The 12255-nt window shown below is 33.1% G+C and overlaps 1 protein-coding gene across 2 annotated transcripts in view; it reads left to right on the plus strand.

The window, feature by feature from the left end:
* The window catches only part of LOC115890863 (tyrosine-protein kinase Src64B-like), a 220530-nt gene that overhangs the window by 187562 nt on the left and 20713 nt on the right, over positions 1-12255 (plus strand). For both annotated transcript variants that reach the window (XM_030911215.1, XM_030911214.1), the window contains 2 exons: positions 2988-3133; positions 10871-11127. In XM_030911215.1, coding sequence (XP_030767075.1) covers positions 2988-3133; positions 10871-11127 — 403 coding nt within the window. The remainder of the gene's footprint in view (positions 1-2987; positions 3134-10870; positions 11128-12255) is intronic.

Here is a 12255-nt window from a genome sequence, read left to right on the forward strand (position 1 = left end):
TTAATATAAATTTTGAGACACCCTGTATAAGGTAGTATTTTGTTTATTATTGCAACACATTATCTGATCAATACATAAACTTCAGTAATTATTTAGTATTAAAAACTTCGATACCCTTGGAGAAATGAAGCCTTAAAAAAATAATAAAAAATATTTCAAAAACGGTAAGGTTTAAGTCTGATAAACCTTAATCAAATTTACCTTTATTTTAATCGTAGAATCTAAAAATATAATAATATACAGGGTGTTCCATTTAAAAAAATACAACCATAATATTTTTTACTTATTTGGGACACTCTGTATCTTGTAAAAATATTTTCAAATTGTAGCTCTAATAGTCTTTGAACGAACCCAAAACTTACAATTTGTAAAAATCTAATCGTTTAGCTACAATACTCAGTGTCGTATGTGGTGAACAACCCTGTATAATGTTACCTATGTGGCGGATTCATCTCTCCAAAAAAATCCTATATGGGTATTTCGCCACTGCAAGAAAATCTACAAAATAAAATAGTTATTTTTGCTATAACACTGCTGCGTTAATCCAACGGAGACTAACGGAGACAATTGTCAGCAGTTAGGTTTACTGATAACTGATAAACAAATTTGCCTAACGAACAAAAAAATGCTTAACGTTTCGGAAAGTTTATCTCTTTCCGGCGTCGGAAGCAAAAAAAATACAAAGAATAAAGAAAAAAAACTATTTAAAATATTTAAATGCAACTATTGGAGAACACTTTAGTTTTTTTTAAAAAACAGATACGTCTACAAAACCGTTGACGTTCTGTTAAAATGCCATATATCAAGTTAAACTTCAAAATTAACAATTATTACCTGATAACAAATTAAACAATTACTTAATAAGGTAAAACCAAAAAGCTTCAAACTTTCTGTATGATTATTTTTAATTTGTTTTTAATTTTTACGTATGTTATGTTTATTTATGTTATGTCCTTTAAAATCAAAGAAGCGATTGCCATACATTACCAACATCTATACAGATGCATAAGCAATACATTTATTTTATTATATCGATTGTATTAAAAAAGACTCTTATTTTTCTTTTAGAGGCTATCGCTCATTTCATTATAATTTTGGCGTTGTTTAAATTTATTCTGTGTCCTGTGCCCTGTGTCCCATCCCATGAATGTTGATAAAACTTAGATTTGTGAAAGTGGCCCTTTCTTATTAATCTTTATGGTTTTTAATTCGAACATTTAAAAAAAATAAATACAAAAAACATTTTTTATTTTTTTTTCCGACGACGGAAAGAGATAAACTTTCAGAAACGTTAAGCATATTTTTGTTCGTTAGGCAAATTTGTTTATTGACTGACAATTAGTCTCCTTTGGATTACCGCAGCGTGTTTACAAAAAATAACTATTTTATTTTGTAGATTTTCTTGCAGTGGCTATAATTTATTTTAATTTAGTTTTCACTATTCCTCTAATTTTTTTTGCTCTCGCTTTTTTGTTCTCCCAGATATAACAATATGGCAACTCAATACTTGTATCAATTAAAACAAAGAATTAGGCCAGTTGTAGCTGAACGAGCCTACTTTATTTTAAAATTTTAGAACTGTTATTAAAAATGACAAAGAAATAAAATAGAAAAACTGTATGCTGGCAATAACTGTTCCGAATCAAATAAAATAGAATTAACATTTATTTAATTTATGCTTCCTTAATTGGTTTAAACGAATATTAAAGCGCCAAAGAACTTGCCGCCACACTATAAGTGAACAAAGTATGACGACCTGATTGGCGAAATGCCAAACTGCATATTCAAAATATGAATTAAGATAGTTGTTTTTCCTATCCGCATTTTGGATAGAATTAGAACTCACTGCGGGCTTTAAAAAATCCATCTTTTTAAGATTCTTTCGAATTACTCGATGGATTTAGAGAAAATCGTAATGTTTTGATCTTTTTTTTTCATAGCAACTGTTAATTGTCTTGTATCTATCAAAAATAGTAGATAAAATAGTACTTTAACCGCAAGGGTAGTGTAAATGGTACTTTAACAGCGAGGATAGGTTAAACTTTATTTCTTCTCGCACTTTATTTCTTCTCGCACGTTTTTAATTGCTTCCATTTTTAAAAATTTTTGTATTCCTTTTCCTAAGTTATTCGGGATTTAAATGGAGGTAGTTTGGATATGGCGTTTGTCGCATCAGCCTGAATATCTGTTGGTAATTTACTTATTTCGTTTTGAGTCATTTCGGGCTCCAATTCAATCAATAATCGACACGAAAGAGAATTAAAAAATATTGACTCAAAACTGACAATTAGACAGCTTTATTTATTTTTTAAATTACATAGAAACCAACGCCAACCCAGCACAATTTTTTTTCTACTCGTAATAAATTCTTTGAAATAATAATTTCTGAATATTTTTTAAAACGTAACTCACTATGGAAAAAAAATATGGTTTTATACACGACCAAATTAATTATAAATATATTAATTGTTATCATTTATATCAACAAAACTTATCTTCTTAACAGCACTTAGGGGTCATAAAGGGTCATTATTACCACTTTCCCGTTCAAAATATTCTAGGAAAGGTGCGATGAGTTTTTTACGGCTATTAAGCTATTTTCACACTTCGCAGTAAAAGAGGTTCTAAAAAGAAGAATGTTCGACTGCAAGGTCTGCTAGTAAAAATGTATAAGCTTAAAGTATCACAATATAATTCATTTTAACCAAAAACTCGTAATACAAAACTAAAATGTCAAAACGAATGGCAATATCAGGAAATAAATAAATAAATGTGGCAACTTAACACTTTTTACAGCGGAGCTACCGCCTGAATCCCCAGCGGGAAATGTAAATTCCAGTTGCCGAATATGTCCATGGTTGGTAACAATGAATTTGAAATTCGCGCCCTCGATTACGTAACTAAAAGTTTAATTGATATGAAATATACTTGGATATTATATCTAATGACTTTTTTGTAATGAATTTTAAACTTTATATTTTTTACAGGATTTGTCGTTCAAGAAAGGCGATAGAATGGAGGTACTTAACGACAGTGATCCTGACTGGCTATTCGTTGAACACTTACAGACCAAATTGAAGGGCTATATTCCGGGTAATTTTGTAGCACCTGAACTTAGCGTAGAAAGCGAGGAGTAAGTAGTAATGATTATTTTAATTAGTATTTGTTTAACCTAAGTGCACGTTCATATTGGAACCGCTCGAGCGGTGAGCTTTGCGCGATGTCGCGTCGCTCACATGGCGGCGCAGAAAAATAATTTTGGCTTTAGATTTCAAATCAGTGTGAAAAAGTCAAGATTTCAAATCAGTGTGTCATATTGTCAAAAAAGTGCGAGCGTTGCAACTCTTCGTGCAGCTCGAGCTCTGGACTTGAATTCTGCTACAGTTGGAGAAATAGTTTTTTTTAAATTAGATTCCTCGCTTAGGGCTCTAACTCACTGACGACCAGGGCCATGTAAGTGAAATATTAAAAATGGTTCCAGCAAAAGTTTCCCAATTATGACGGATGATGGCGCTGATCGTCAAAATTTTTGGACAGGGATTTTGCTTACCGACAATACGACGTGAGCTACGACCGGACCAGGACCAATCAGAATGATCAGTCTTTCTTGGACATTTGCCGCGGAAGTGTGTGTGTTAATTTCTGTTGTGATGTTAAGTGTGGTTGTGTTTGCAGTTTGATTTTTCGGTTTTGATATTATGTTAAAATTAATTTTGAAGTATTGTATCACCTGTTTTTATGTAATAGTACTTTTTTTAGTTCTATGATCTGATATGTTATGATTTGTTAATGTTTGTTTAACAATGTTATACCAAAGAGGTTATACTTATCAATTTGCATAGTCTAACTTTTTCATCAATAAACTTTGTAGATTTTCAGATTATTTAATTCCTTTTGTTTCCGTTTGTAATTTTATTTTTAAGACATATTATGTGATTGTTTCACATTATATGTTTTAAAAATAAAATTGCAAATACCGAATAAAAATAATTAAAATAAAAAAGTGTATTTTACAATCCCCCCGGCCCCGCACCCCTTTGGCTAACCAATAATATCAGCTATGTCGAGAGATGGCGTTACGAAAATGGAACCGATTTATTACAAGGAACTTGGGCTTCTTTTTCGTTAGTATATTCTGTGCTGACGACCAGCCGTCGGCTGGCCGGATGTATTGCGTTTATAGCTGCGACCAGATGAACGACCAGTTTCAACAGAGTTGTCAGATCTAACGATTTTTTACGTTTTACCAATTAGAAAATATTGTTTCAGAAATGTTAAAATATCCGAGTTAACTAAAAAGTGAAGTTGCTATTCATGAGCTTATTAAATGTTCTAATATTAAATAATGCATTGGTAAATTGAGTAAGTAAAATCTCCAACCCCGACTATACGATAACGTCGTTATTTCCATGTGTTTCAAATCCGCGATGCCTGCTATTCCATCAGTTGTTTCATAACAGAATATTCTACATCCTACGTCTATGTAATTTAATATGTGTAGAGTGAGACATGTAACTCGTGAGATTTTCAGCATTATCAATAAAGGACAAAAACAGTATTGTTCCTAAAGGTGCGTCCAGACTTGAGCATTTTAGCCCGAACGAACCGAGCTCACACGAACAAGCCGAACAAATAGGCCTAACAAAAAGCATTGTGTACGCGCGACCGACAAAAAGAGATATTCTGTTTCTTTTTTCTACTGATATGAACTTCTAATGACGGCTCTTATCGAATTTAGAAGTAAACATATTAGGGCCATCGTAAAAAAAGGGCGTCAGACACTGGCTCTAAATATAAGCAGGTAGAAAGTTTAGCTTCCAGTTATTTCAATGTTTACAATATAAATTCCTCTTTTTTATTGTTACTGAGAATCTACAACAGTAAATACTTCTATTTTTATGAATGTTTAAGTTACTTTTACTCTAAGTTTTTTAAAATAATGTGCCTAGTAGAAATATAGTCTAATGGACACTGTTTGAAAAACGTTAAATGAAATATAATATTTAAAATACAGTTGTCCTCCTTGTACATGACTACAATACAACTAAAAAACGAATTTAATATAAAAAAAAGTGGTCGTACAAAAACTTTAAATATGATTTTTTAACATCGAAACTCGAAGGTATAATAACAGGTTCATACCAACCATAAATAGAGTATGCCATATGAAAATGTTTTGAATTTTTACTAGAATCGACCCTTGATAAAAAAGGGACTAGATTTAAGTTTCCCTTTGATCCAGTCTGTATACTATTTCTTTGGATTTTCTGCACGTGTGCAAAAACTACACTAAAACACTATATCTAATAGAAAATAAAATATTGTGCCTTGAATTTGAGGGATTTCATCTGAAAAATTATTAATTTGGAAGAAAACCGGCAACAAGCGGCAGAAAATAATAATATTTTAGTGCAGTCTACAGGTCGCAACGACCAACGGACGGCCAGGACGTTAGTGTGCGCGGTATCATTTGATTTAATGGTTTTAGAGGTAGCAGCCATATACATATAACTATATATACTCAGTGTTCCCTATTTAACCCCGTGTGCTGTTCCGTGCCGTAAGAGAAAGACAACATAACGCAGCTCCATATTAATGCTGCATAAGTCTATTTCACCCGGATATCGATTGAACTGCGATTGCGCCAAACTCCCATTGATTATAGTTTTAGTTCTGTTTGGATTACTTTTTATTTGTGCGTGTAAAAGAGTGATTTTGTTTAGTTTATTGTTTCCAACTATTTTTTGATATTTTTCCAACTTCATGATAATGTGTTATAAATAATAAAAATATAAATAAAATTGAAGGTTAGGTGAAATGTCAGTCAACCACTTCCCTTTAAAAACACGGACCAATGAAAACTTCTTCAGGTAAGGCATGCGCAATTAAGTGACTATCCGGGTGAAATAGACTTATGCAGAATTCCATATTTCTCTTTCACTGTTTGGGCTTCACTTTTTAGAGATTAGGCTGAGTATATAAAGTTATATGTATATGGTAGCAGCGGCCGGGCCGGTGCGACCTGGTCGTCAGTGTGTTCGAGCCCTTATGTTTTACTTTTTCTATAAAGAAATAAAATATTTTGATAGCCATCGTTAAAAACGATAAGAATTTTGCAGAGTCCCGACCCAGTTCAGAGTGCATGTGATAAAATTATCCATAAAGAGATTTTTAATCATTTTATGAGTAGTCTCTTTTTTTCGTATTTCTAATAAGTCTTTTTAGGCGTGAATTTTCTAGAAGCTTTCTAGAACCGAAACTTCCATAAAAGGCGATGTTTTTGTAGTAAAACTGAAGTCAACCAGTATTATAATGATAAAATCTTTAAAACACATATCAATCATTCATTTTCTAATAAACTATCTATTTATATTATTATTAATGATGAGTGAAATATATCGGTGTGACTTTGTCACTGATATTCTATAATCACAGTCACGGCCTGTGACTGATTTGAAAATAAACGGTGACTTGCTAAAGCGTGACGATTACAGTTAATTGTGATTTCTCTGGTAACAAGAAAATACTTCACAGAGCGGGACGTCGCGCGTCGCGAACGCAGCTGCCGATGGCGCCGGTCGTGACTCAGTTCACAGTCACGAGTCACGACGTACGTCTCATAGGATAGATATCTGACAAAGTGATCTAAAGACAGTGACTGTTAGAAGTGATTTAATTTTTTATGTATTTTATATTTTATTACTATTTTTTATCACTACGAATCGGTTTGGTTCCTTTTTAGTTTAGCAGGTTTTTTTAAAGCCAAACATAAAGTTTTACCTTTATACTGTTTATTTTTTTAGAAACTTCATTTTTTATATATTTCGTTTATTTTAATACAAATCAAAATATTTGTTGTTTAATGTATTACTTATCTCGTGTTGTTAAGTTTCGTTCGTTATGGTTATGAGCATATTGCATATTTTATTCTTTTCCCGTTGGTTTCTTTAAATAAAAAATTGTTTTATTTTTATTTTTTAATATACCTTTTACCCACTGTTTAGTGTTTTCTATTTCAGCGGCCTTGGATAAAGGACAAATAAAAATTAGTATAACAACAACAACAGAATCGTATCATTCGTATCGTATCTTATATTTTAGCCGTGATTGTGCTTTCGGATTCATAATCATAAAGTCACAGTTAAGAGTCACAGATAATACAAAGTCACTGTCACAGATAAGCCTGTGAACAGAAAATCACGGTTTGGCTCATCACTAATTATTATCACCCCTTATTTCAAAATGCATAAATACTATATAAACACTGCTTTTTTAAATACTATAACTTAAAAAAAGACTAAAAAAACTTAGAAACAAAATATTTTTCATATGCTTGTTTACTTTACAGCGCTTTCATAGCGCTTTCAGATGGAGCGGACAGTCCGCGCTGTTTTTTCAAGATAACTCATCTGGACGGAGCATACGCAACCCATGTGAAATTGTTCATTTAAACTCATGAAACTCGCGGACGCTCCGCTCCAACTGAAACCGCTGTTAGGTTAGGTTAGGTTTGGTTTGTTCTTCCTCTTCTTCCAAAAATCTACACGAAATGTAATAATTGTCAAAAGTAAAATGTCATCAGCTTTATAACTTCAATAATTATCAGTATATACAGGATGCTACAAATTCGAGGTACGAGCATTGGTATCTCGGAAACCGTAGTTGATACGAAGATGGTTAAATTGCGGCAAAGTTGCTCCTTGGGATGTGCACCAAGGTGTCATCAAAAAGGTTTTAAAAATTTCAAGGATTGCCGAGTTTTTTTGGAAAAAAACGGATTTTTTTGAAAATCAATTTTATTAGCCGACGATACCAATAGGTAGGTAGGCCGACGATACCAATAGGTAGGCTATTAGAATTGACAAAAAAAAAGGTTTTTTTTATTTCACTCAAAATGAGTTACTTGGGTCATAAATGACCTAAATACAAAATATTTTCAGGGTGTCTGTCTGTCTGTCTGTCTGTCCGTCTGTCCGTCTGTAACACGATAACTCAAAAACCGCTGAACCGATTTTAACCAAATTTGGCACAAAAATACTATGGCACCCGAGAATCTGGCCATTAGTTTTTGGTGGGGGTGGTGGTTTGGTAAGGGGGTATGGGAGGGGGTTAAAAATTTTAAAAAATCGTAACTCCAAAATTACAGTAGCTAGCGAAACGCGGTTTTCAAATTAAGATTAGGAATAATATTTGCAACAAAATTTGCAATAACATCAAAATCAGTCAAAGTCGCAGTTTTCGAGATATTAACATATTTTAGTATGGGCGGCTATAGGTATGTGCCTCCCGGCGCCAATTTTTTTTCCTGTTATTCCTTTTAAGAAAAAAAAATAAAAAACTAATTGTACATTCTCATAGCCACTTTATTAGAGCTATCTGATAATATTTTTAGATTTCTAAATTAGCTGATAATTTGTGAGATACAGAGGCCAACTTATTTTTTTTAAATACGTACCTGCATTTTTTATTTGAGGTTTTGAAAGAACTCGAATTTGAAAAATTTAATTTGAAGAATTTGAAAATTTAAAAATACTATCAGATAGCCCTAAGGATGTGCAGTTAGTTTTTTTATTTTTTAAAAAGTAACGACAAGAAAAAATAAATTGATTTTCAAAAAAATTCGTTTTTTTTTTTCAAAAAACTCAGCAATCCTTGAAATGTTTAAAACTTTTTTATGGCATCTTGGTGAACATCCCAAGGAGCAACTTTGTCCCAATTTAACCATCTTCGTATCTATTACGGTTTCCGAGATACCAATGCTCGTACCTCGAATATGTAGCACCCTGTATAATTAAACAATCTAATATTATAAGTTCAATAAACCTAAACATGTTCGGCCACAGCGCTAAATATCCCGAACGTTGTTTCGGTTTCGGCCGGATTACAGCCGAAACCGAAACTAAACCGTAAAGCTCCGCGCGCACTGCATCGGATCGGACCGACCAGCAAAAGCGACTGCGACCATCGTACATATAGACGGCCCCGGCGTCCACTAAAACATTTCGGCCTGTAGAGGCCAGATTCCTACCTCTACCTATCTACGATAGTCGAGTCACCGCCTTCGCCGTTTCTCGCCGGACTGGTACCGATTCAGTGCGCGTACACCTTAAAGGAGGGCGCGCACTGCATCGGATCGGACAGACCAGCAAAAGCGACTGCGACCATCGTACATATAGACGGCCCCGGCGTCCACTAAAACATTTCGGCCTGTAGAGGCCAGATTCCTACCTCTACCTATCTACGATAGTCGAGTCACCGCCTTCGCCGTTTCTCGCCGGACTGGTAACGATTCAGTGCGCGTACACCTTAACTCGTTATTTTTGCCGAAATTAGGCCGAAATCGGAATTTCGGTCGGACACTAATTACAACGCATGTGACGGTATATTATACCATTCAACGCGCAAATCTCACCGCTCAAGTGATGCCAATATGAACCTGCACCAATCAGCATTAGAATTTAAATTTAAATTTATTTATTTTAATATAATGTGGTGTATGCTGTTTCTGTCCTAAACGTTATATGTAAATGGTTACATTTTATTATTTTTATTTAAACGAGTGAAATTTTTTTAAATTAATTAGAGGTAGAAGGGTTATTAAAATATAGAAATTGTATTGGTACTACTAATTAATTTGTGATGAGAGTTAATAGTAGTAAAACTCAAATATTGTACAAATTTTCACAAAGAACTTTATAACAAACCTTGTTATCAGTTATAATAGAATAGCTAATAGATTACTCAAAGAAGGTTATGTATTTTTTGTTGTCTACAGACAGGGATCCTGCAATAGTGCGTCGGGCATCTGTAACTAATAGAATTAAAAACTTGGAAATGTTGTTTTAGTTCAAACCTAAAGTATGTACTAGGGTGCATTTCAGGAAAATATTTTAACATCTACAGGGTGGCTCAAAAGAGTGTGAGCGGATCGGGATTATTTTTTTAAATGGAACAGCCTGTATATTATTGCGTTTTTGGTTTTCTTTCAGATCACTTTACATCAAGAACCGTAAACTAATAGGATTGCTCATCCTCATAAGACGTACGTTCGCTTCTTCCCGCGCTACAGCTGACAGTTGTGACGTCATTGTAGTCCTTGTCATGATAGTGTGTATTATTGGTTGCCTATGGTAAACTAATAAAAATAACAGCTGAGAAATTTTGAGTTAATTATTTTGTCGATTCTAAATATGAAAATGGTGTTTTTAAAGTTTTTAGAGCTATAGAGTTTATAAATACGTTCATTTTGTGTTGTGGATTGCGACTGAGTGCTTACTAAGTTCCTACGATATTGTTTATTAATTATTTTAAAGCAAAATATGGAAGTACTCTAAAAAGAATGCCTGTAAAAGGTGATGCTGGGAACTGCTGTTCTTAAAAATGCATTATGCGACTAATACGATTTATACAGTTAATTTTCTATACTGCATACATATGTATAAGGTGTTTAAATAAATAAACTAAATATTGAATGTTTTGCATACGGCAACCAATAATACACACACTATCATAACAAGGACTACAATGACGTCACAAGGCGAAGAGTTTTTGCATGCACCTGGCAGACACTATCGGCTGAATGAGCAGTCCTATTAGGTTAACTGTTCTTGACTTTACATAATCCTAAGATATGACTAAATATGTTTCTATACTTTCATAGATATGAATGAAAAAATAATAAAAATATATTTTTCATCCTACATAAGTAGCCTCGTGTGTGAAGCTAAGTCACTAGTGAGTCAGTAATTAGTTAAGAAACAAAGTTACCTACCAATTTAGTCCTTTTCCAATATTTCCGTGTGCATTACTACAATATTATACTTGTGTGATAAATCTAAGGTACTAATGTTAATCTATTATCCATTTTCAGTTGGTTCTTCGAGAACATCTCCCGCAAAGAGGCTGAAAAATTATTGCTGGGAGATGAGACGCAACCCCGAGGAACTTTCCTCATCCGTCCTTCAGAGCACAACCCCAACGGGTATTCGCTGTCCGTCAAGGATTGGGAAGACCACAGAGGTTACCATGTAAAGCACTACAAAATAAAACCTTTAGATAATGGCGGATTTTATATTTCAACAAACAAGACGTTTGACAGCCTTCCAGAATTAGTGCTTGCGTATTCCAGTAAGTCTTTATTTGTAAACATTTCTTCTGTAGTTTTTACTCTATATTTATTTGTACATACGGGGTGAAATAATTTTTTTTAAATAAGTGCAAATATTTTCAGGGTTGGTAGATATAAGAAACATATTTTTCCTTTACTGTTTTTCAAATAATTTCAATATAACTGAGATATTTTCATTTAAAAATTTAAAAAAAATTGGGTTTCTGCTTAAATTTTGAGAACCACTGAATCTTTTCTAGGTTTTCTAGGTTGTAAATTAAATCTACTACCTATGTTGCCATATTATGAAGGTATTATATTTTTTAATTAAAAATTAAGAAAAATTCCAAATTTTGAAATTTTTTTTTCAAATCAAAAAAACCTCAGACTTGATTCTGGGGTAGAAAATACTACCCTTAAAAATATTTGCATTTATTTAAGACTCTCCCTGTATAGTATGACGTTGTTTACATTCAATCAAACAGTATGTCATAAACTTAATTGAAAGAACATTATTTATTTATTCCAATGATATAACACATAAACTCATGCGAAAGTTTCTAATTTCTAAAAAAAGGATTCTAATAAATTAATTATACAAATAACGATATTCCTATCACACTATCAGGAAAATTTAAGATTTTTTTATTGTACAGGGTGGGTCAAATTCGACGCTTTTAAAGGGAAACACTCTTTTCTATAGGAGATAGACGAAAACTAATATTGGTGTCTGGAGCTCAATTTTGATGGTGAAAACCGCACATCGATATCTGTTACCGTTATGAGTTGTTCAAAAATATGCATTTTTAAGAAATCGCTGTAACTTTTTTGCTATGAAAAATTTTGTATTTTTGTGAAAACATTTCCAAAGCACCTTTTTACGTAGAATTTAATGGTTTAAGTATATTTTTTTTAAAATGATAATTTAAGAGTTATCGCCACTTTTAACTAGTAGGCTTTGGACTCCTTATTGATGATCTGCCACTAATGGAACTCAAAAACATATTTTTCCAGCAAGACGAGGCACCGCCTCAGAACGCTGAAGTTATCAGCAAATTTTTGCAGTCAATTTCGAGAATAATTGAATAGCTAACCGAAATCCCAGTCGTTGGCCGCCGAGGCCGTCGGACTTAGTGCCTAGTGGATTT

This window comes from Sitophilus oryzae, unplaced genomic scaffold (genome assembly GCF_002938485.1).
Source record: "Sitophilus oryzae breed Bouriz unplaced genomic scaffold, Soryzae_2.0 scaffold_935_pilon_pilon, whole genome shotgun sequence".
Classification (NCBI taxonomy): Eukaryota; Metazoa; Arthropoda; class Insecta; order Coleoptera; family Curculionidae; genus Sitophilus; species Sitophilus oryzae.